Source organism: Coffea arabica, chromosome 6c (genome assembly GCF_036785885.1).
Source record: "Coffea arabica cultivar ET-39 chromosome 6c, Coffea Arabica ET-39 HiFi, whole genome shotgun sequence".
NCBI lineage: Eukaryota > Viridiplantae > Streptophyta > Magnoliopsida > Gentianales > Rubiaceae > Coffea > Coffea arabica.
Genome location: NC_092320.1, coordinates 14,187,354 through 14,212,155, shown reverse-complemented (window position 1 = coordinate 14,212,155; position 24,802 = coordinate 14,187,354). Strand labels below are relative to the sequence as shown.

At 37.4% G+C, this 24,802-nt stretch overlaps 3 protein-coding genes across 6 annotated transcripts; 2 read left to right on the top strand and 1 right to left on the bottom strand.

Annotated features, from left to right (window-relative positions):
- Nucleotides 1-556: 556 nt before the first annotated feature.
- LOC140008636 (uncharacterized) lies at nt 557-3,869 on the bottom strand. Its single transcript, XM_072053468.1, has 6 exons — nt 3,725-3,869; nt 2,708-3,664; nt 1,824-2,110; nt 955-1,449; nt 695-789; nt 557-581 (listed from the first exon to the last, which is right to left on the bottom strand). Exons 1-6 carry the CDS (start codon nt 3,867-3,869, stop codon nt 557-559), a joined length of 2,004 nt encoding a protein of 667 aa, XP_071909569.1.
- Nucleotides 3,870-4,937: 1,068 nt separating this feature from the next.
- Nucleotides 4,938-13,460, top strand: LOC113692982 (ubiquitin carboxyl-terminal hydrolase 23-like). 4 transcript variants are annotated; one of them, XM_072053033.1, is made up of 11 exons: nt 5,411-5,548; nt 6,110-6,186; nt 6,273-6,387; nt 7,220-7,330; nt 7,665-7,837; nt 8,036-8,362; nt 9,296-9,421; nt 10,646-11,374; nt 11,679-12,312; nt 12,429-12,519; nt 12,926-13,460. In XM_072053033.1, exons 5-11 carry the CDS (start codon nt 7,715-7,717, stop codon nt 13,083-13,085), a joined length of 2,190 nt encoding a protein of 729 aa, XP_071909134.1. In that variant the 5' UTR covers nt 5,411-5,548; nt 6,110-6,186; nt 6,273-6,387; nt 7,220-7,330; nt 7,665-7,714; the 3' UTR covers nt 13,086-13,460. The 4 variants fall into 4 exon arrangements, with proteins under 4 accessions (XP_071909133.1, XP_071909134.1, XP_071909136.1 ...); XM_072053032.1 differs by lacking the exon at nt 6,110-6,186 and having other exon boundaries at nt 4,938-5,548; XM_072053035.1 differs by lacking the exon at nt 7,220-7,330 and having other exon boundaries at nt 7,657-7,837.
- A 7,852-nt stretch (nt 13,461-21,312) lies between these two features.
- Nucleotides 21,313-24,773, top strand: LOC113691724 (probable LRR receptor-like serine/threonine-protein kinase At2g24230). The gene has a single exon (XM_072053031.1). It carries the CDS (start codon nt 21,989-21,991, stop codon nt 24,554-24,556), a length of 2,568 nt encoding a protein of 855 aa, XP_071909132.1. The 5' UTR covers nt 21,313-21,988; the 3' UTR covers nt 24,557-24,773.
- The last annotated feature ends 29 nt before the right edge of the window (nt 24,774-24,802 follow it).

Here is a 24,802-nt window from a genome sequence, read left to right as displayed (position 1 = left end):
ATCAATTGTGATGCCTAAGGCATATATGCTGATACTAGAGCTTAAATAATTTTTATCACTACTAGCTAGACAAAAGGAGCACATATGAAACAACCCTTTCAACTGTACAATGTCTTCCACCAGCGTAGCTATTCTGCTGTCACTTGCCTTCAGAGTTCGAATATGATTGAGGAGTTGCGTGTTCTTCACTTGGAATTGTACTTTCCTTTGGTGCAATGTAATTGCTTTGCACATAGCCAACTTTAATGCTACTGCGTCGTCCACTAGCTGTACCCCTGAGCTTCTTTCCTTTAGCGTCCATCCTATCATTGGTTCTTGGTTCCCTTCAGCTGAAGTGATTCCAATGCCTAAGATAGGTTTGTCTGTTGTCTTGTTGCCGCAACTCTCATTTTCACAGTTCCCTCTTCCGGCTCTAATTGCTGGTTTTCATTGTTGTGATTTGATGTTTCTCCTGTGCTCATCCTAGCTTCCTTCTTTGCTACTTCATCAAATTGTAGCCATTCCTCATGTGCTTTCTTTATAATCTTCCAGGGCTAATGAACTTTCCCCATAAATTTCATGTCATTTCTAGCCTTCCAAATCTGCCAAAGAATGTTGACAGTTAAGGCCAAATGTTGCAATCCTGCTATCCTATGCCTTGCCTCGATGACAGAGATCCACCATCTTTTGAAACAGCCGTGATGTTCTTGCATACCGTCCTATTGGATTGGGGCAATGTGCCAGATATGTTTTGTTTCTCTGTAGTTCAGTAGCAAATGCTCTACCGTCTCTACTTCTTCCCCACACCTTCTGCAAATGGGGTCACTTGCTTTTGGTTCTGCCATTGATTAGCTCCCTCACAGGCAGTGCGTTATTCAAACATTTTCATAGAAATATCTTCAGCTTGTGTTTGAGCTTGAGTCTCCACATTACTTTCCACATCTTGTGAGTTTGTTTCCCCCAGCTTGTAGATACCTCCCTCTGACTTTCTTCTTGTGACCTTTCTTTATTGGATACCAACACCTTGTACCCAGAACTGACTGAGTATCTTCCATCTTCACCGTGTATCCAGAAATAGCTATCCTCTCTTCCTGCGAGACTTATTGGAATGCTCAGGATTCGTTCTGCGTCCTCTTTATTAAAATACTGGAATACCAAGTTTCTGTTCCATCTCTTCTGAATTATCAGGTCTTCCACCTTATGCAGTCTGCTATCCCATTGTTTCATAGTTGTCACTCTTCCATTGGTAGCATCTGGGATCCATCTGTCTTCCCATATTTGTGTGCTCCTCCCGTTGCTTACTCTCTTTCTAACCCCTTGTTTCACTACTTTCCTTGCTGCCATTAGGCCCCTCCATATCCAAGATGCATTGTTTGGAATTTTGCACTCAAATATGGAGCTCCTGGGAAAATATTTGGCCTTCATAACTTTACTGACAAGGAGATTTGGATTTGTAAGAATCCTCCACACCTGTTTACCCAGCAAAGCCCTGTTGAAAGCTTCTAACTCCTTGAAACCCAGCCCCCCCTTTCCTTATCCTGAGTTAGTTTCTTCCAGGAGCACCAGTGAACCTTGTTCTTACCATTTGCTTCCCCTCACCAGTAGTTAGACATGAGAGAGCTGATATCTTTACATAGTCTTTTTGGTATTTTGAAGCACGACATGGTGTATGTGGGCATAGCCATGGATACCGACTTGAGCATTGTCTCTTTTCCAGCTGCACTTAAAAGTCTATTCTTCCACTTGAGGATCCTATGCTGTATGTTTGTTCGTATGAAACCAAAAATCTGTTCCTTTGTTCTAGTAACCACCATTGGTAGCCCCATGTACTTGCCTTGGTTTACCTGTTGCATGTTTCCCATAATTTGGCAGATCTGATGCTTCTTATGTGGACACATATTTTTGCTGAAGAGTATGGAGGACTTGTCAAGGTTTATCAGTTGACCTGAGCCAGTTGCGTACACTTGCAGCACCCTCATCAGTTCTGTTGCTTGCTGCTCGTTTGCTTTGCAGAAGATTAGGGAATCATCTGCAAAGAACAAATGAGTAAGACTTGGTCCCTGCCTGCAAATTCTCATTCCTGATATCCTCTTGTTCCCTGCTGCCTGTCTGAGAAGGCTTGAGAACCCTTCTGAACAAAGGAGAAAAAGATAGGGGGATAGGGGATCCCCTTGTCTGATGCCTCCTCCTAGGATAACATATTCTTTAACATCCCCATTTATAGAAAAAGAGTAGGCTACTATCCGTACACATTCCATAATCCAGTTTCTCCATTTGTAGTGGAATCCCATTTTGGCCATCATTGAATCCAAGAAGCTCTATTCTACTCTGTCATAAGTTTTGGACATGTCCAGCTTCACAGCCATGAACCCATCCTTACCTTGCCTTTTATTTTTTAGGTAGTGCAAATATTCATGAGAAAGTATAATGTTGTCCAAAATTTGCCTACCAGGGATGAAGGCTGATTGGTTTTTGCAAATGCAACAATGCAAGACATTTTTAAGCCTATTTGCTAAGATTTTAGCAATGATTTTATACACGGTGTTACAAAGGCTTATGGGTCTATATTGATTCAGAGATGTGGGATTCAACACTTTAGGTATGAGAGTGATCACCGTATGATTGACATTTTTTAAGAGATGACCATTGTGAAAAAAAGTTTGGACTGCATTTACTACATCCTTTTTGATGATGTCCCAGAATTTTTGGAAAAAGATTGGCGACATACCATCAGCCCCAGGGGCCTTTTCAGGACTCATTGAGAAAAGAGCAAATTTAATCTCCTCTTCCTCCACAGGTTTAATGAGGTTTTCATTCATTTCCACTGTGATAGTGTTTGATATACCCTCAAGTACCTCAGTTAAGTCCCCCTCTCCACTGCTGGTCAAGAGTTTCCTATAATAGTCGGCAATCTCATAGCTGAGCTCGTCCTCACTCTCAGTCCATGATCCATCTTCTCTTTGCAACTTATTCATCCTATTTCTCCTCCTCCTTCCTTTCACAGTTGCATGGAAGAATTTTGTGTTCTTGTCACCCTCCCTGAGCCACTGTATTCTTGATTTATGTGACCAATACACTTCCTCTTCCCTATAAGCTTCCTTTAGTTTCCCCTTTAGCATGGCTATGCTGCCTTTCCTGGCACTGATATCGCTTTCCTTTAGCTCGCTCATTTGCCTCTTAATCTGATCTATCTTTCCTCTTGAGTTTGCTTGGAAGGAATTTTTCCATTTCAGTAGAGCCACTCTGCAGTTCCTAATTTTTTTTGTCACTTGGAACATTCTTGATCCTTCAGTTTGCAATTCCCATGCAGTCCTGATAACCTCTCGAATGTCCTCTCTTTTTAGCCATCTCTTTTCAAAATAGAATCTCTTATTCCTCTTACCTGGCCTTGGACGTGTGTCTATCATGATCATGCTGTGATCTGAAGCGTAGGTCTCCATATGTCTGCACTTGACTTGATCGAAAGTCTGATACCATGAATAATTGCATAGCCCCCTGTCCAACCTTTGTTTAATTTCACCTTCAACATCCCAGTTGTTACACCATGTCCACGGGTGACCTTCAAATCCAATATCAATCATCTGGTTTCCATTGATGAACTCTTTAAAATCCTTAAAGCTTCTTTCATCCCTCCAATTTCCACTCCATTTTTCATCATTTGAGACGATATCATTAAAGTCACCAGCTATTATCCACCTTTCTCCCCATAGTCATTTTCTGTTCTGTATCACTTTCCATTGCTAACCTCTCACCTGGTTATCACAGCTCGCATAAAGACCAATGAACCACCAGTCAATGTTAGCTTCTTGGTCCTCCACATGTGCCTCAATGGTAAAGGCAGACATCAGAATCTCTTTTATTGTCACTTCTTCTTTCCATAAAAGAGCCATTCCGCCTGCTTTGTTCATGGCTTCAGCTACTGCACACTCATCGAATCTTAAAATATTTTTTACTTTTTCCAAATATTTTTTCCTGTTTTTGGTCTCACACAAAAATATCATGTTTGGAGAGGAGAGGTTATTCACCTCCCTCAGGTATACTCAATAAACCATAAAAGAGTATCAAACTTAAAATCAATTAAAAGTTGACATTTCACACGAAAAAATAAACAACAAGCAACTATCGAAATCAATTTGAATGTATTCAGAGTAACTATGAGTGTGTTTGGATTGTAAGTTATTTGAAATATTTTTACTGTAGCACTTTTTGTGATGTGATGTATGTGAGATAAAAAGGTAATTGGGAAGATAAAAAGGTGTATTGAAAATTGTAATGGTGATGTCAGCAAATATATTTGGCCAAATAATTGACTGTCCAAACACACTATATGTATGCTCTTCTTTTAGTAACTATTTAAAGATATGGCTAATTTGTTTCTCTCTCTTTTTTTTTTCCTTTAGGACACTTATTCTCCTCCCTTTAATTGGGATATGCAAATTATCATTCAATTTTCTACGCGATGGGTAAATGGCCATTAAGTGAAATTAACCCTCAGCAAAGAACAGCGTAATTGTTGCTTTTGAATTTTGATCTTTAAAAAATGACAAATATTTTAAAACGTACAACTTGACTACTCGTTTTCTTTAATTTTTAAGGGAAAATATCTGTATTGGTAAAATTTCCTGTAATCCAAATTTAGCATGAATGCGTTTGACAAAAAAAAAAATAGCATGAATCTCCTGCAGGGTCCCACTAGAGCTGCCATCTCAATTTCCCACCACCAAAATCAAAAGCACCGCGGCAACTCGACCTGCTTGATTAGATTCCACAGAATCAAGCCATCGACCAATCAATTAACCACCGCAAGCGCAAATCCATCTCCTGCAGCTGTCAGTATTTCCAATGTAAAATGACCATTACGCCCTTCAGTCAACCTCCGGTCCAATCAAACCCTTTTCTAAATTTACACCTTACCACACCAGATCCCACCGCTTCGAACAAGTATCATATCGAGACTAAAAGTAATCCCCTGCGACTCGCCGCCCACGGCCAGTTTTACACTCGCCCGACATACTCCCATGTGTAGGGTTTTAAGCTGTTTTTAGCAAGCTCCAGTCGAAACCCAGAACCGCTCTATTTTTCTTTCTCACACACTATCACACCCCCAGAAACGTATAACATATAATTCTTTGATTCTGTAGAGAGAGAAGAAATCAGTCTATATATATTGGATTTTTTTCTATGTATATAGAGCTTTTTTGTTTGAGGTTTTATTGATTTGATGATGGCGGCGGAGACGATGATAAATTCTTTGTCGGTCAGGTCAGTTGAGGATCCGGAAAAGGAGTCGGTTACAACGTCAGATGCTTCGAATTCGAATGCGGCGTTGTTTCATCGGAGAATTGAATTTCATTTGGCGAGAAAGTCGTTCAATGGGTTCAGTGATGGAGGAAACAGTGGAAATGGGTTTAAGCTGGTGACCTTAAACCCGCGTAATTCGAATGCCAGTTTAAAATCGGAGTCCCACAAAACTTGGTCCGGGTACGGGAAGGCCCCCTCCGAGTCTTCCTTGGAGAATCATAGTGGGTTGGATCCGGAGCTTAGCTTTACAATCACTTTCAGGAGAATTGTAAGACTTTTTATTTGTTTTCTAAATAAAGTTTACATTTTTCCATTTCTATTTTCATTTTTATCCAGTAATGTGTTTTTTTGCTGTTTGATTGAGCTATGATTTTTTTCTGGAAACTTTTGTATCTCTAGAAAGCATTAGTTAGCTAGTTATAGTAGAATAACTTACGGGTTTTAAATAACTTTGTGTTGTTTTTTTTTTTTGTTTGAAAAAAATTGAAGCTCTGGGTTCTGTTTATGTATCGGAAATTTATTGTAACTGATGCTAAGCATTTAGACTTTCTAATGAGTGGAAACTTAGCATAAGCTGGATTGGTGAAACAATGAAGTTCTTATATGGCAAGCCTCTAGTAAACCTCGAATTGCAAATTTGAATTCTTGTTTGTGCATCTCTTTGCCGAGGTTGGAAAAGGAAAATTCATACAAGTGTGTATTATAAAGTGTGTACATTTGGCCTTTTCACTCTGCAATATTCATGCACTATAGTGTAACTTTTTAAATTTCGTCAATCATATCAGTGGTACGTGTTAAACCTATTTTCATCATTGATTCTTCTGAGTAGGTGGTTCTTGTTAGCGTGAAAGTTTTGTTGATGTTATACACAAATCATGAATTACACTCACCTGAAATCGGGATATCGTGAGTATATTTATTGGTATTATTTTTCTATTTTGTTTAGCATTTGGAATCATGGTATAATGGAGTGTAACTATGATTAATGACAGGGTGCTGGCTTGCAAAATCTTGGAAATACTTGTTTTCTCAATTCTGTATTACAGTGTCTGACATACACTGAGCCCTTGGCAGCTTATTTACAAAGTGGTCGGCATAAAATATCCTGTGAGACACTCTCTCTTTTTCTTACATTTTCTTTATCATACGATAACCAACATGAAGCATATAGAATGTGTGTATGAGGAATTCCTGATTATGTTTGTTATTTTATTCTGAATGATGTATTTTGATATGTGCTGTTTTATCATCTGCGGAAAAAGATATCTGAAGGTGAGATAACATCGACGGACACCTCAGATGTGCTTGTAAAACCTAAAGTGAAAGAGACATAGGAGTTATGAACAATTAAATGATTGAATATGGTTCCAGGTAAAAATGGAAGGTATGACAATGAGGGATGTAGTGAATTAATACCAAGAATATGTTAGAATTGTTTGATGTTCAAGGAATGCCTAAGGATGAGACGTAGACAGTGCAAATTACCATCTTGAGTCTTCTTGCACTTTGTGATAATTCTTGTTCTGCAGCTTCTTGAGTCTTCTTGTGTGATTTTCTATGTGATGCGTATAACTTCTGGCAGAGCTAGACTGAGTCTTTCGTCTTTCTGCTTTTGTAAAAATTCATCCTAATTTCTCTACTTGCACTTTTCTTGTCATTTGCGCTATCAATTCTTTTGAACCGTAGCATCTCTTAGATCTATGGCCAAATATAATAAATCATGTTAACTGAATGTTTGGCGATCCTACAACAAACATGCTTGCTGACTTGTAGTGCTTGTCTGCATTAGTTCTTTCTGGTTCATCATTTTTTTTCCTTCTCATGGCTCATTTTGGTGGCTTATATTTTTCTTGAGCCCTGTTTTACATCTGGCGTTCACTTTCAAAAAGGTCAATCATTGGATTCTGATTTTTTGCATCTTTGACATGATGCTATGAAGGTCATATTGCTGGGTTTTGTGCTTTATGTGCCATTCAGAAACATGTGAGCCGAGCTCTGGAATCGACAGGAACGGTATTGGCTCCGAAAGATCTTGTATCAAACTTGCGGTGTATCCTGAATTTTTTGCTTATAATGTGTTCGCTAGACTTCTTGTGATGTTGTAGGTTTTTCTTCATCGGCTTGTAATATCATCTTATCTCAATTTAGTTCAATAAGTTTCCTGTTATAGCAGTTTGATACTGTTTGTCTTGACTTTTTAGCATCGTTGGTGATCTTAGTTTCTACTTTTTTTTTGGCTCTTTGTTCCTTCTTTTACATTAAAACTTGTCTGTTATCCAACTTGAAATTACTATACGCCTTTAATTTGGCATTCTCCTCACTGTAGTGGAATTTCATAGGCTCTGGATTTTTGAGTTGAGTTTGGATCCTTGACAGTTATTTAGGCATATCTCGGAACTTTAGAAATGCTAGACAAGAGGATGCTCATGAGTACATGGTCAATTTATTAGAATCGATGCACAAATGCTGCTTGCCTTCTGGAGTGCCCAGCGAATCACCCAGTGCTTACGAGAAAAGTTTGGTCCATAAGATATTTGGTGGTCGCCTTTGTAGTCAGGTAAATATGTCTTGCTTAGCTCCTTTTTTGCTTAGGGTATTAGATAATTGGCTACAGAGAGAATCAGAGAGTCAGTCTCACTTTGGGAAACATGATAATTTTTTTAAAAAAATTTTTGATGCTGAAAGATCAAGATTTGATTGTGTTTTTGAGTATATGAGTACCAGAAGGTTTATTAGTCTTCTTATATTTTTACAGGTGAAATGCATGCAGTGTTCGTTTTGCTCAAACAAGTTTGATCCATTCTTGGATTTAAGTCTTGAGATAATGAAGGCAGACTCATTATACAAGGCACTAGCTTATTTTACTGCCAAAGAGCAGTTAGATGGAGGGGAGAGGCAATATCAGTGCCAACAATGCAAGCAAAAAGTCAAGGCTCTTAAGCAGCTGACTGTTTACAAGGCACCCAATGTCCTTGCAATCCACTTGAAGCGTTTTGGTTCTCATATGCCTGGCCAGAAGATTGACAGAAAAGTTGAGTTTGGCCCTTCATTGGACTTAAAACCTTTCGTGACTGGTCCATATGTAAGTAGTAGATACTTTCTAAGAGTAGTAAGCATATAGTCCGAGAATGTTGTATACTTCCACTAAAATGTCTATATATAAGTTTTTATCTGTTCTTTTCTCAGGCGTATCTTGTGCCTAAATATGTGACATGGAGTGAATAAGTTAATGCACTCAACAAATTACAAAAGCATTTTAAGGAGTGTTACACTCTTAATAGTTTGAAGTAATAACAAGGAAAAAGCATGTTGAGCAGATATTGCATCTTTAACTTCTTGCTGTGGTTACTGTTTGTGCTCTATTGCTGCTTAATTTTTGTATTGTTGAAGTTACTTTCCTGTTTTTGCATGCCATGGTAATATGAAACTGTTTCCAAAAACGTCTTTTGGTGATCTTATTTTACTGATTTCTACTATTTTCCTGTTTCTATTGGCTATATATCCTTCTACAATTATTCCAAAACTATTTTCCGCTGTTTACCAACAAAGATCATGCACTTATCAAATGTTTTGAGCCTTTCGTACATTTAGACTAAATTACAAGAAGGCCGAATATATATGGGACAGAGGGATTAAATGTTTTAAACTCTTCGACTGATTCCATGAAACCAGAAAAATGTTACTAGGTTATAGGTGTGATTTCTGTTCTTATGATGGGTTATCAATTATCTTTTGCATGATAGACATTCCACAATTTTTATTTTGAAGGGTGATGCTGAATGAGATGAATATTGAGATGCTGAATTGTACAGTTCAGTGCTATTTCTAATCATAGATGAGTAAAGCCAGCCTAGTGCATGTGTTCTGCTATTAGTGTTTAGAAAATGAAAAAGCTTGAAATGCTTTTGCATGTCTACATCAACACATTTTCACTTTGTGTATGGTTCCGTTGTTTTTTTGTATATCTTGGGTTTTCCATTGTTAACTATTGCTTTCTTTTCTTAATTCATTGCAGGATGGGGAATTGAAATATACTCTCTATGGTGTTCTGGTTCATGCTGGTTGGAGCACTCATTGTGGTCATTACTACTGCTTTGTTCGGACATCAAGTGGCACGTGGTACTCTCTTGATGACAACCAGGTATCAGGATGTATCAATTTTGTCATCAGTTTCTTCTGCCAAATACAGAACTTAGGACCTATCATTTCTCCTAGTATTTGTGGATCTCTTTCCTTGTTGGATTAAGGTCTTATTAGTGCTATAAATTTCCACATTAATTGTGTATGACCTGAAAATTGATTGACAGAGCTGGTGGACGTGTTATTTTCTTTGGTGGGAAATTGAAGTAACTGTACCAAAGCAGATATTTGGAGATGCACCTTTTTTATTTTAATTTTTGAAACCTCCTTTGGATGGTGGGCAGTTTGGAACTTTTGGGTGTTCAATGTGCTAAAAAGAACAGGAAACATATTGCATGAATCAGGGTTGCTGAATGATTTGTTTGGGGTTTGCTATTATTGCATGATTGGTCCTCCCCAGCTTCATAACATGAACTAGCTGGTCAAATCTGTTCAACTCATAGATTATTATTTTTTGGTCTTTATGACTCAGTCTTTAAAGAGGTGAACTTGGTGGAATCCAAGCAGCACGGTTTTCTTCATTATGGGTTGCTTTCTTTAATGTTGCATTTTGGTTTGTGGTTTTGCTGGCAAATGCAACTTACAACCTATAAATCTGATTCCCAATAAATCAAATTCTAGTAGCTTCAGTCTGTCCACACAGAGAAAGTGGTGGATCTTTGCAACGGGCTGGGCAATTCATGCGGTCAGACCATGTCAGTCAATAAATGGAACAGTTAATGCTGCATTATGGTAACATAACTGTTTAATGCTTTTAGTTTCAGAACAGTTACGGAATGAATTTAAGGACCTAATGAATGGAACTTGGAATGCTTGATCTGGTACACAGTTTTAAAATTCTTTTAAGCATCAGAGTCTCAATTGAGCTTCAAGATCAAGAGTTTCAAAAGAGCTAACTTTTTTTAAGAGAATTGTGATAAAAAAGACTTCCTCCTTGTCACATTAGACGATCAACTCTTTCTAAGGAAAGCGGAATTCTTGCCAAATTCCTCTATCTCAGTTTAAATTGTGGTGCAATGTAATTGTCTTGATTTGCTATGTTCACATGTTGGTGGAGATAACCATGTCCAGTTGCCTATTGTAGTTTTATATGCCCTCCGTCACATGATGCATCATTGGATTAGTTTTCCATTTTTACTTGTTAGGTCGTCTATTGCACATGTTTGTGCAGAATAGATAAATTTTGGCTTCTCTGCATTGTAAACTGATGCACCGTGAATTACAGGTTGTTCAAGTTAGTGAGAGGAGGGTTTTGGAGCAGAAGGCTTATATGTTGTTTTATGTTCGAGATGGAATGTATTCCACACCTAAGAAAGTTGTCGATGCAGTACATAAAGAAAGTATGGTTATAAATACATTTGGAAGGAAAACGTATCCTAATTTTCATCAAGGATCGGAGGAAAATGTCCCGAACGGAGCAGTTGGGGGAAAGTTGAATGATTCCTTTTCTGCTATTGCTGCTCAGAAAGATGTAGTGAATCCTAACATCATAAGCCAAAATCAAATGAAAAAGGATCCTGCTCAGAAAATTAATGGCCCAACAGCTCCTGAAGAATCATGCTTAAAGAAAGACCGTCCTGCCGCAAATTTACTGAAGGTGCCACCTGTGGATGGCCTTTCCAGATCAAATATAAATGGTGGAGATTGCTTGGTGCAATCACTTCCATCTTCTAAGGGATCTGATGGCTTTGTTAATCTTGGGAATTCTAGTAACTCGGGCAGTAGCAGTGGCATAGAACTGACTACTGCTATTGTTAAGCAAGAAGACATCAATGGCTCCCAAAGTTCTGCTGGAAAGAACGAGACTGATTCTGCGGTCATACCAACTAATGGAAATATTAAAGTGAGTGCTGGTAAAGATCCCAGTAATGCGGTTGACAGACCACCTAATGGCAATGTCCTCCATAGACCTCCTCAAGATACATGTGTTTCTTTGGAGACTAATGCTGGAAAGGTACTTGATTTGCTTAGATTATGAGAAAACATGGTGATTAGCTTTTATTTCTTTTTCTTACCTGCTTTCTTGGAATTGCATATATGCCATCTGACTTGCCCAGTTGTATCTGCAGAATGTCACACTATTTCAAGCATCTTTCCCATATATATTGTCATTTCTGATTTGATAATTAACATATCTGGAGATAAGTGACAAATTTTTACTTGGCCAGCATAGTCAATAAACAAAGCTACAAAGACAGCCACTTATTCTAGGCCTTCCCCTCCCCCTCTTGCTGCACATCTAACCAAATCTTCTGTAGGTTGGATGTTTCCCTGACAATACTGGTGTAGCTGAGGTAGGTGTTCGAAAGGCTCGTGATAGCAAAGATCTAGCACGCAGAAAACCAGCACCAAAACACTTGCTTTGCGAAAAGTCCCTTAATGACAGGCTGCATTTAGTAAAGAGGAAGCCTTTGAAGCTTGTTGTTACAACCAAGCATCTTAGCAGAAACATCATTTTAGGAGCAGCCTTGGGACGGAGAAAGAAGAAAAACAGGGCCAAACATTGTTGCCCAAAAAAACTGGATGGGAGTCGTATCCTGTCAGATCTCGGGCCATCTACTTCTGAGGACTGCAAAACTATAAGCTGTTCAGCTTACCCTCCTAGGAGGCTCAGATCTAGTGCAGATGAGAAAGATAAGGTTCTAGGTTTGAAGAGTCCTTCAAACAATGGTGAACTTCTAAGGGTTGTGAAGGTCGTCCCACGTAGGGATGAAGTTGGTCAACATGAGAAAGTTCCCTTGACAGATGCACAACCAAGCAAGAGTTATTATTCCACATCGGGCGGAGAGTTATCAGATAATGGAAAATCATGTGGCTCCGCACACAAGAAAATTGAAAAGGTGGAGAATGGTTTGATACGGATTCCTGCTAGAGGTTTGGAAGAGACAACTGGTGAGTACCTGCATAATTTTGTCTTTTTAGGGTATTTTAGCTCAATCTAGTTTTTGTCCATGGACTCCCTGCTGGAGCACTGATTATCACTTGTCTTTTGATTTGATTGATTACAGTTGCACGTTGGGATGGTGTTGAAAGTTCTGATGATATTCTAGAATCCAGAGGCGCAGAAAATCTTAGAATTGGTTATATTGGGGATGACTGGTGAGTTGAATATAAGTTACTGAGATATTTGTGTTTAGTACTTTTTTCTAATTTTTAAATTACAATACCAAGGTTCACATCATTAAAAAGAAGTATGCAGCTTAATTTGTTAAAATCTGGATTGGATGCTGCTGGCTGCTTTGGCTACCACCCATGAATTGTCAGTGAATTCCTCAGTTCGTTCCACTCCTTTTGCCTTGGGAGCCCAATATTCCTACTGTTTAAATTGTGAGACCAGCTATAGAAGAGTCGAAATTCTCTGCTCTTTCTGTCGTGATACATTTAAAGTAAATTGGGCTTATTAACCAAATAAAAGTTTCAGGCCTACTTGTTCTTTTAGGTGTTTTTCTTGTATGGAATGATCTCTTATTGCAGTCTCCATTTCAAATCATCTATACTTTTGCAGGGATGAGGAATACGACAAGGGAAAAAGGAAGAAGGTTAGAAGCTCCAAGCTCACATTTGATGGAATCAATCCTTTCCAAGAAATTGCGACGCACAAGGCAAAATCAAAGAAAGCAAAGTTGGACCGATGCAGCTCTGCAAACCAACCATTCAGGATATGATGACTCGCAAGCATAAAGTCTAGAATTTGTCGAATTGAAGAGAGTTCCTCGTATAGTGAGTGGCATGTCTGCATTTTTCTGTAACGATTGTTGCTGGCCAGAGCTGAGGGTGTGGTCGAAATCGTTATGGACCAAATTTTTTTTTTTGTGAACGCTATTCTTCTTTTTCCCCACCCGATAAATGTAGTTTTCATCATCGGTTTTGGCAGTTGGCAAAATATGTGTATTTTGGGACTTGCTTGAGCTCCAAGTGTTTAGTCGTGTGGGTGACCTGCCAGGCTACCTGGTTTACAGCTGACTCTGCAATTTATCTGGAGATAGATGCTGAGTATTGACCAGCCTTTCTTTCTCCATGAAGTTTTGTTTACTGATTGATCCTCGGCGTTCTCTTGTAAGAGTAGTGTGTTATTTTTCATCTGCTTGTTTGATTTACAATACAAAAATTGCTTGCTTAAACCTGAGTAAGTTTTAACAATTTGCCAAAAGCTAAAGTGTAGAGATTTTGTTCGCGTGGAGACCAGGAGGAATCAACTAGCTGTGGAGAAATTTCTTGCAATGGAGTGCTGATGGACTTGCTTGTGGTCCTGCGGACGCTAGACAGAAATGGGGAACTGGGCCAGCGACATGTGTACTTGGGTGGGCAAGTCAATAAGCAAGACAACGACAAAGAGCAAATGACCGAATTGCTGGAAGCAAGTACGATTGTCACATGAGGGTTAGTAAAAACAATGCCGAAAAGTCTTTGGGCTTTGGTTAAGAGAAGTACGATTGTCATGGAAAAGTAAACGGACTAATCTCTTTCCTACATCACATATTGACTAAAAATCACCATGTCATTATTAGTTTCGGAGAAGCAATCACTAGTCACAGCAGCATTTACCAATTCTAAGGTGTACGTGCGGATGAGTTTCCGCTAAACAGTAGAGGATTGAGCGACATGTCTACCGAAACAGATGGTTAATTACACTTTTTGTCTCTGTCAGGGTCATTTGCACTCTCTCTCTCTTCCTAAATGCACAAAATAGGCACTTTAGACTTCTCGTTTTGAGTCACTTTAGACTTTTGGTTTCAGTTCCAGCATTTAAAACTGGACTCGTTTTGTCAGGTTGATAGATTGGAAGTTCAAATCATGTTAAATCCAAAGTAGCAGAATTGCACTGCTCTGAACTAGATGTAGAGTTTAACTTCCTCCTTCAGAAAAAAATGTTGGGTCCCCTTTAAAATTCTTTCAAAAGTAAGTTTGGTGTAGGACTATTTTTGTTATTAAAAGAAAATAGAAAGACTAAAAGCATAAGAATTGAAAATATTTATTGTGTATAAAAATGGGGGAAAAAAAAAACAGAATTGAGCCACGATAAGCAAAACGAAAGATGCATTAGAAAGTGTTCTCAGTGAAATATATAGAGAAAACGCATTATGACTCGTTACTCTTTTTTCTTTTTTTTTTTTTAACTACTAATTGGAGCATGTTACAACGCAACAGCCAGTAAGATCCTATGAAATTAGATTTAGCAATAAAGTATGGTTCCGCTTTATAAGTTATTGTTTTGATAGATTTTTCATTAAAAATTGATGCTATTCTGTTTGGTCATTTCGATTAAAAAAATACCAAATTTAAATAGTTATGCGATTTTGCTATTGATAGCTGCTGCAGTTCAAGTTTCAATTTCAAAGGTGCAACACAACTGGGTCAATTGACGAGTTGGTCAAGAAGACAAAATTCTTTGGGTCATCATATGGAGGGTAGAATTGTACACAAATTCGAAGGTCAAATTGGTCAACGGTTTCTTGGTTAGAACTTGGAAATGTAAATAAAATGTTCTTCCAAGAGTAAAGTGCCTAGTGTATTGTTTGCATCCAAAGTTGAAAAGTGCAGATGACTCGCATTCATTAGGAAACTGCTGTAATTAGCCGTAAAGAAAATTAAACACTACCAAAGAGATCAAGTCTCACGTTCCAACGCTTAGAACCTGTTGAATAAGAAGTACTGCCATTTCAAGGTACTTTAGTTTTACTCTCGTCATTTCCCCTGTATTTCACAACATTATACATAGTTACTTTATTGTAAACTTTGTTGTTTTCATCGTATTTCCTTCGTTTCTAATGAACTTGCTTTATTGTGCATGCACATTTCTTTTGACATTAAGTTATAGATTAATTAACCAGTATTGTGAGGTAAGAGATCAAGGGTTCAAATCTTACCTCCCATCAATGTACCACTATATGTGGTTCATTTGGACTACCCCCTAGAGTAGGCTAGATTAGAAGTAGACTAGGTTAGATAAGAGTGTGCAAAATTGAAAAATTTCGATTTACCAACTGAATTCGAATTGAATTTAGAATCAACTTAGAGTAGGTTAGAGCAGGAGTAGAAACAGGTTAGGCTAGATAGTTGTGTGCAAAATTGAAAAATTTTCGAAATTGGTAATTCGGAATTCGGAACTGAAATCGGATTTTTCGATTTCGAATTATGCAAATTTGGTTCAAATTCGATAATGGGATTTTTTAAATCGGAATTCAGAATTCCTATTTCTATTTCAAATTCATTTTTCACATATATATTATATATGTAATATAACATTTATATTATTATAATAATTTTTATATTCCTGAATTTGGTGATTCAAAATTCCTATTTCGATTTCAAATTCATTTTTCATATATATATATACACACATAATATATATATGTAATATAACATTTATATAATAATAAAAATTTTATATTCCTAAATTCGGTGAAATTGGAATTTATCGAATTTCGAATTGAATTTGGAACGAATTCGAATTCGGAGTTGGTGAATTTGAAATTGAATTCGGTTCTGAAAAATTCTGATTTCAAAGTTTTGAATTACTAATTTTGATTTCGATTCACACCCTAAGGCTGGATGTGCCTCAGTTGGGCCACCCCTAAAATAGATTAGAGTAGGAATAAGAGTAGCTAGGTTAGATGTGTCATTACGAAACCAAAAAAAGGAAAAAAAAAAAGTTGTGGACTAATTGCTTATAACCATCACAAATGTGAAGTGGAGATGTTAATTACATGCATGTGGATGTGGCAGTAATAATTGATAAGAGTAGAAAGTAGAAACTCTCACGCAATAGCAATAATGAAGGCAGGGAACATCCTTCCATTCCAGACTTGTCTTCCTTCCATACCATTTTCACCTTTACATTTTGTCTCTGTGAAGACTGAAACAGTCCCACTCTAATTAAGGCTACCTCGATGATGAAACGTGCTTGCTACTCCAGCTTTCACCCAAAAAAAGAAAAAGCACATCCATTAATTTGCTACTCCGATCCAGCTCAAAACGTGGTTGATGAAGATGTTGGATTAATTGCTGAAGTGGAAGGAATTATTCTGCTCACCAAGTCATAGGTTTCTTATGTCCAACCATTAACCATCCAGTCTTGCTTGCGCTGGGACTCTGTGATACTCATTATGATGGCTAAGCAACTTTACAGTAAAAGCTGTAAGAATCAAGATTGAAGTTCACAACATATACAGTATATATATGTAGTATTCTTTGAGGTCAGGTTTAATCTCATCAAGGGTTAGGAATAAATTACCCAGAATAACTAACATAGAGGTAGAATGAAACCAGCTAGTAATGAGAAGTGATGATTAGATACTAAATGTTACTCTTTTTTAACATTTTATGCCCAGAGATTCAAAATAAATATACCCAAGTCACAATAAACATCTAAATTTCGATACTTTTAATGATCTTGAAAAGGAAATAATGTGGAAGCAATCATGGTGCCACGACATGAATATTTACTGCTGCCATCATTATCATATATTCCTAATTGCTTTCTAGGCAAGCGTTTTGCTTCATCAAATTAAAGGGACTTTCTTTCGAAAATGATTACAAATGTTCTGGAATGCTAGCATTTGCTTTTACATGCATAAAATGTACTACTAGTATAGTAAGACAGAAAGGAAATATAACTGGACATAAACATGCAGGCAGATGCAACTGCCACAGAGAGAATGTGTTTTCAACGAAAAACCAAGCACAAAAAGGCAAAAGCACAGGGCTCGAACTCTTAGAGACGAGTACATTGCATCTCACAGAGTTTTTTTTTTTTTTTTTTTTTGGAATGAGTTAATTTTTATTCAATTGTTTGGATAGTGTATTATTTGAAATATTATTTGGAATAATTACTGTAACACTTTTTGTGATGTGATGTATGTGAGATAAAAAGGTGATTGGGAATATAAAAAGGTAGATTGGAAAACGTGTTTATGATGCAAGCGCAATATTATTTGAGATAATTTGGGTATCCAAACACTAATAGTATTTCAGAAAAGTGCATTTCAATCATTACAAGAGAGAGCTAATTCCAAGTTATCAATACTGACTATTTTATTGCTGGTGCTGGGATAGTGATGCAAAACGGTGACATATTTCTCATGGTAGGAGTAGGACACCATAATGATAGATTATTTACTAGTTTTGCCTGAAACCACCAATTAATTGTGTATTAGTTGAAGACAAGCAAACGAGAAGGTCAAACCAAACCACTGTCTAAATATTCAGCATTATCCCCCCAACACAAAATTCTGTAGTCAGGCTTATGATAATATTAACCCCGGTGGGTACGATTCACATAAACAAGTGTTTAAGTTGGACCCTGTTGAGTAAATTAAAAAGACCTCTTGACTTTTAGATGTCAGATTAGACCCTGATCAAATACCTTTTTGGGTTCGGCCGGCTATTGAATAAACCCATGTTAAATCTATGGATTCTCCTTTTAATTGTCAAATTGTGTATGCAACCTTTTAATCACTAAGTTCAAATGCATCAAGTAGCTTACTAAACTATTCCATTGAGTCAACAATTTTCAACTAGGATATTAACTTCGGCTACTCACGAATGAGGTAATAGGTAAAAATTTTGGGGGCACATACAAGGAAAGGCACATCAAGTATCTTTGATTTTTTTTAATAAAAGAGAAATTTCATTATTTTAAAAATTGTCCAACATGAATTGCTCGACAAAAGTAGGAGAGAAATTCTAAAGAGATTCATCAGAGATTTCGCAAAAAATGCGAGCTCATGTGTCACAAAATTTCGCGGTTTTCGCAAAAAATCTGAGTTCATATGCAACTTTATTTGTCTCTCTCAGAATCCAATTAACATTAATCGGAGCTATGTATGTGTGGATGTTTGTGATGAAAAAAATTACGTGAACCCATTATCGCCTGATTGATTTCGTCACAAAATTAAAGAGAATAATCAATCACCGACGTCGTTGATAATGTAGAATATGTGTTAATGACAGAGACCACTTCTAGAGAACGAGAAAAACACTACATAGTACATACACCCTTTTCTTTGATCAATTTATGGGTATCTTTCAAATATGTTTCCAAGCCAGCTCTAAACTATTAACTCAGAAAGCTACAGCCGGTTTTAGTTGACTGGAGTAGACGTTGAAAAGAAACATTATTAATACTAAGAGTTTGAAGAATAAAAGTTTGCTGGCATTTGCATTTGTGCACATGACCAAATGACATGACCTTGATCATTAGCTGTGCTGCCGGTTTGATTTCTTGATTTATTGGTTTCTTCTTCGTTCTCACTTCTCAAGCTTCCTCAATCAATGCAAATCATTAAAACACCACCCCCACTTCATCTCTTGTCGGCCTTGGCGTGCTCAACCAAAAGAAAAAAAAAAAAAACCAACCAATTTCTCTCTCACACACTCACATCCACACAACACTTGGAACGGGGGTTGGCATTGTCCAATCTCTTGTTTGATTAGAGGTGATTACTCATTGTTTATGGACAAGTGCGTCATATGATCAATTTGATTTTCATATGATTAATCATGAGATCTTAATAAGGTTAATTATCTGTCCACGAATGATCAATGGTTGGAATAATAATATAGATTATGATCGGTGATCACTTCTTGGGGCCCATAAGGACTGAATAGATTGGTATATACGAGACAACTTTAGGGCTTATCAAGATCACGATATTGACTTGAATGTGTTGTTGGTCGTAGCTTGAGGGATTTCCAGTTTCCCACAAAAGGATGGATTATTCTCACAGATATTTGATATCAAAGGATTTGTGAACCACAGGATTTGAAATCTTGTAGAGACGTTTAAGATATTCAAGAGCCAGTTTGGATTGTTATTTTCTAAAAATTTTGTAAATATATATATATATATATATATTATAATAATTTGGTATACGTAAAATAAAAAGACGATTGAAAAATGTTCTTATTTTTTAGTTAAACGGTGTGTAAAGTATATGGATGGATTGAGTTGCAAAAACTATTAGAATCATGATAACCAGTTAACCCTAGTACATTTGCATACACTATTGTTGGTTGATTTGTTTCAAGGAGGACAGTAGTGTCTTTTGGTGAATTATAACAAAATTTCAAATTGCTCATATTTTAATTTCAAGGAGGATTAGTTTTTTTTTAATATGTTTTTAAAATATTTTACTGTAGTAATATAAGTGAAAATTTTTTACTATAGATGAGATTGTTTATGAGATTATTTTCTGTGTTTTTGGTATTTTTGATATTATTTTTAATATTTTTATAATTATTTTTATCTATATCACTGTGACATTCTATTTGAAAATCTTATTTTTCAAAAACTGACAAATCAAAATTTCCTTGCATTTCTGTCTGGTTTCTTAACTTGCACGATGCAGCGACATATAAAACACAAAGCACCACTTTTGTCAAACATGGTCCACCAAGCAAACGGTTCTGCTGGGGCGACCCCAATTGCAACTGGTCCCCTGACCTAATCTGCTGGCGCAATTTCCATCAAATGCTGATGGAAGAGGGTAAAAATCCAAGTTGGAAAACAGAAGCAAATTACTTCCACTTTCTCAAAAAATGGTTATGAACAATTGCAAAAGGGTATAATTTCCTGATCTAGGAATTAACCTGAATTTGGAATTCATTCACATTTCCAAGAAACATATCTTCTTTTAGACTTTAGTCCATCAGGGCCAACCTTGCCATAAATTATATAATACATATCTCGAGGAAAAATATCACGGGCAGAACTTAGAAGTCAACCAAAACAACTGCCCCGCCCACTTCACTATTATGTTCTCTATGTTCTCTACCTTTCATATGGATAAGGGGCAGGACGGTCATTAGGTGGACCGTCTCTAAGCTGTTAAGGGTTAAGATTTGATCAAAAAAATGTGCGATCCACGTTACTAGTTATATATCGATTTTCACACTGTGTGTGAGGCTCATAAAATTTTGTACTAAAATTACACATTGTGAAAATAAAATTACTCTGTGTATAATCAAAGTTACGCGCTGTTAAAAATGATCAAACCGCCAGGAACGATTGCAAGATTGCAGGTGCAACCGTTTCTGCCCCTTGTCCCTTTCATATAAAGTATTGTACCAAAAATCAAGTAAAGAAGAACAATCACATTTTGATACATAATGGTTCATGAACAAAACGACCAACCAAACATGTTATACAGTACAGTACAGTACAAACAATCTGTGCTAATAATTCTCATAATTGAATGAATTGAATATCTTCTTCTAATCTAATTGGGTTTCTTGTGAGTTCCCTTATATTACTCTTAATTGGCTCCTAACCATTAACCTCCCAAGTGTTTATAATTTAATTGGATGTGTGTTTCTATCTATTGACAGAAAAAAGAATATCTTCTTCTATTTGGGGGCTAAAATAATCAGCACTCACATGGCGAATCGTAAATGCTATACACTCAGATTGGAAACAGATTTTTTGTGATTAACTTTCCCCATTATATCCATAAAAAAATGGGGAATTGTTTTGGAAGGTAAACAACCCAAAATTTTGTACTTGTTATCTAATTAGATAATACAGTGGTATTTGCAATTTGTCTAAAAAATATCTACAATTCTAAAATTATGCTTGCCTAACAAAAATTGTAAAGAATTCTAACTGGTAGATATATCAATGAAAAGTAGTTTCATTTTGTCCTTTTCGCCATATCTTTATTGACTCCCCAAAATTACTTCACCAAAAGGTACTAATTGATGGGATTTATTATGGAAAAAAGATACCACTATCTTAAATGCAGAATCAATGCATTGTTCTTATCAGAAATGTGGGAAAAAAAAATAATTGAATCATTTGCCAACGGCCCTTTGATAAATTCCACCAACCAAAAAGACGTTTCTTTCAATCCTTTGTCATTTATTAAGCCCAACTTCTCACCACTCCATACAGCCGTACAGCGCTATCAATTTTCTCCTCCCAATAAACAAAGCCCCATTTCACTGAGTTCACTCTCGCTTGTTTTAAGGTAGTCTGGCAAATTTCTTTCAGTGTTTGATATTTGTTTCTTTTGGGAAAATTGTGTGAGTCAGTCTTGCTTTTGACTTTAACAAAACCGCTTTCAGTGGTGGTTTTCTGTCCCCCTTGTAATTGAGTGAAACTGCAAGCCCAGAAGAAACGATGCTCACGTTCGTTCTCTCAAGACCATCCCCATACACTTACAACTTTTGTTCCCTCTCGCAGGAAAAACAATAATAAAATCCCATTTTTGTTCTTGATAAAGAGTCTCCAGTCATGTGCTGCTCACTGCACTTTCTGGGGTTATGGGCACAAAAAGACCACCACAAAGTTGAGGCAAAAGTGGTTGGTTCCTCTAGCCCAGTGGTAATATTCCCTTGAAAGCTGAATACCACTTCCTCACTGGAGTTTCTGTTGAGAGGTTGGGGAGTGGTTATGGAATTAATGTTGGTGTTCCAGAAGTCAGAAAAAAAGTGATCTTTCACTGCCCTTTATGCTGCAGAAAGGCTAAAAAAGATTAGTCGTTTGAAGTGACTTTGGGGGAATTCTGCTGGTGTTTTTCTTTTTTTTTTTTTCTGTTTCTTGGTTGCTAGTTTAAGGCCTCATTTCCAAATGGGTTTTAGTTTTTTTAGCTCTTTTTTTATTCTAACACTGTTCTTCAGGCCTTTGGTTTGTCAGCAACCCAATACAGATGAATCCTTTGTCTCTGATTTCTTGCAGAAAATGGGTTTAAATTCTTCCGATATCTACAACTTTTCTGCCCCCTTTTGTTCATGGCCTGGTGTCTTTTGTGCTGCCAATGAAGAAAATGTTGTCAAGTTGGTAGCTTCAGGGTGGGGTCTTTCTGGTGTAATCCCTGATTCTACCATTGGCAAACTTGTAAAGCTTGAATCTTTGGATCTGAGCAATAATAAAATCACTGGTTTGCCTTCTGATTTTTGGAGTTTAGGTTCACTCAAGAGCCTTAATCTTTCATTTAACTATCTTTCAGGGGACCTTCCTAGCAACATTGGTAATTTTGGCCAACTTGAAATCTTGGACCTTTCTTCTAACCAATTTTCTGGCAGTATCCCTGAAGCTATAAGCTCCCTTGGAAGCTTACAAGTTCTAAAACTCGACCGAAATGGGTTTGAGTTTAGCATGCCTCTGGGGATCCTGCAATGCCGTTCTTTGGTTTCGCTTGATCTTTCGGGGAACAAGCTCAATGGTTCTCTTCGTGATGGTTTTGGTGCTTCATTTCCAATGTTGAGATATTTGAACATTGCTGGAAATGGCTTCACTGGAAAAGAATCAGATTTTTTGGGGCTGACATCAATTACCTATCTCAATATTTCAGGAAACTATTTTCAAGGTTCAGTTGTTGGTCTTTTTGAGGGGCCATTGGAAGTGCTTGATTTGAGCAGAAATCAGTTTCAAGGTCACATTTCTCAGGTAAATTCTGTCTCCAGTTTCAGCTTGTCTCGCTTGGTTTATGTGGATTTATCTGAGAATCAGCTTAGTGGAGAGTTTTTCAACGACTTAAATGAAGCTCAGAATCTCAGACACCTTAATCTTGCACACAACAGATTTTCCAAAGAACAGTTGCTGCACATTGGTATGCTTTCTGGTTTAGAGTATCTGAATTTGTCTGCAAGTAATTTGATTGGCGAAATGCCTGGTGAAATTTCGATGTTGAGTAATCTGAAGACACTTGATCTCTCTAGGAACCATCTTAGTGGCCATATTCCTCTTTTAAGCATCCAAAAACTCCAAGTACTAGATCTTTCCTATAACAATTTAAGTGGTGACATCCCAATGAAGCTCATAGACAAGCTACCATGGATGGAGAGGTTTAATTTCTCTTACAACAACCTTACCCTTTGTGCATCACAATTCTCCCCTGAAACCCTCAATTCAGCTTTCATCGGCTCATTGAACAGCTGTCCAATTGCTGCAAATCCTGATCTTTTCAAGAGAAGAACTCAAAAGCATCGGGGCCTCAAGCTTGCCGTGGTGTTAACCATCTCCATGGTCTTCTTGCTTTTGGGATTGCTGTTTTTAGCCTTTGGTTGTCGAAGGAAAACCAGAATGTGGGAAGTGAAACAGAATTCTTACAAAGAAGAACAGAATATATCTGGCCCCTTTTCATTCCAGACGGATTCAACCACTTGGGTTGCCGATGTTAAGCAAGCAACATCTGTCCCAGTAGTTATATTTGAAAAGCCTCTGTTGAATTTCACATTTGCAGACCTCTTGTCTGCAACTTCTCATTTTGACCGTGGCACATTGCTGGCTGAAGGTAAGTTTGGACCAGTGTATAGAGGATTCTTGTCTGGTGGGATTCATGTAGCTGTCAAAGTTTTGGTTCATGGATCCACCATGACTGACCAAGAGGCTGCTAGAGAGCTTGAGTATCTTGGTCGAATAAAACATCCCAATCTGGTCCCATTGACTGGATACTGCTTGGCTGGAGAGCAAAGGATTGCTATATATGACTATATGGAGAATGGAAACTTGCAAAATTTGCTTCATGACCTCCCACTTGGGGTTCAAGCTACAGAAGACTGGAGCACAGACACGTGGGAAGAAGATGAAAACAATTCCATTCAAAACATTGGCTCCGAAGGATTGTTAACAACTTGGAGATTTAGGTACAAAATTGCACTTGGCACAGCACGTGCGCTGGCATTTCTCCACCACGGCTGTTCTCCTCCTATTATACATCGAGATGTCAAAGCAAGCAGTGTCTATCTTGATCTGAATTTGGAACCAAGATTATCTGATTTCGGACTTGCTAAAATTTTTGGCAACGGTCTGGAGGATGAGATTGCTCGTGGGTCTGCAGGATATGTGCCGCCAGAATTTCTTGACCCACAGATTGGATCCCCTAAGAATCCAACACCTAAGTCTGATGTCTATGGATTTGGAGTCATTCTTTTTGAGCTGATCACTGGAAAAAAGCCTGTAGACGATGATTATCCAGATGAAAAGGAAGCAACTTTAGTTAGTTGGGTGAGAGGATTAGTGAGGAAGAATGTAGGGTCAAGAGCTATTGATCCAAAAATCCATGGTACTGGACTAGAGACTCAAATGGGGGAAGCTCTGAAGATTGGATATTTGTGCACTGCTGACCTTCCCTCAAAGCGACCAAGTATGCAACAAGTAGTAGGGCTCCTGAAGGACATTGAACCTGTTTCATAGAGATTGAGCCAAAAATTTACAAAAAATGAAAAGTTCACTTCTTGGCAAATTTACCTATCTGTTAATTTTTGTTATGAGCTCTGTGCTTGCTTCCATTAAGAGGTTGTACAGTAGTATGGATTCCATTGAAATGTTTCCATGTTTCTTATTTGCCTTCTCATTTTAGTGGGAGGAGGACCTAATTTATGTGCACAGGTTTTTCTTCTTGAGTTCAAAATTCTCTTCGTACCACCCGCACTTGAAGAA

What these genes read in the sequence shown, in the direction of transcription:
- LOC113691724 (XM_072053031.1), top strand. Translation starts at nt 21,989, where the DNA reads ATGGGTTTTAGTTTTTTTAGCTCTTTTTTTATTCTAACACTGTTCTTC.
- LOC140008636 (XM_072053468.1), bottom strand. Translation starts at nt 3,869, where the DNA reads ATGGCTCTTTTATGGAAAGAAGAAGTGACAATAAAAGAGATTCTGATG. An exon ending in TTATGGGAAACATGCAACAG is followed by an intron (nt 1,450 to 1,823) that starts GTAAACCAAGGC and finishes CTGGGTAAACAG; the next exon opens with GTGTGGAGGATTCTTACAAA. An exon ending in AAGAAGAAAGTCAGAGGGAG is followed by an intron (nt 790 to 954) that starts GTATCTACAAGC and finishes CCCCATTTGCAG; the next exon opens with AAGGTGTGGGGAAGAAGTAG.
- LOC113692982 (XM_072053032.1), top strand. Translation starts at nt 5,201, where the DNA reads ATGATGGCGGCGGAGACGATGATAAATTCTTTGTCGGTCAGGTCAGTT. An exon ending in TCTTGTATCAAACTTGCGGT is followed by an intron (nt 7,331 to 7,664) that starts GTATCCTGAATT and finishes ACAGTTATTTAG; the next exon opens with GCATATCTCGGAACTTTAGA. An exon ending in TGGAGACTAATGCTGGAAAG is followed by an intron (nt 11,375 to 11,678) that starts GTACTTGATTTG and finishes AATCTTCTGTAG; the next exon opens with GTTGGATGTTTCCCTGACAA.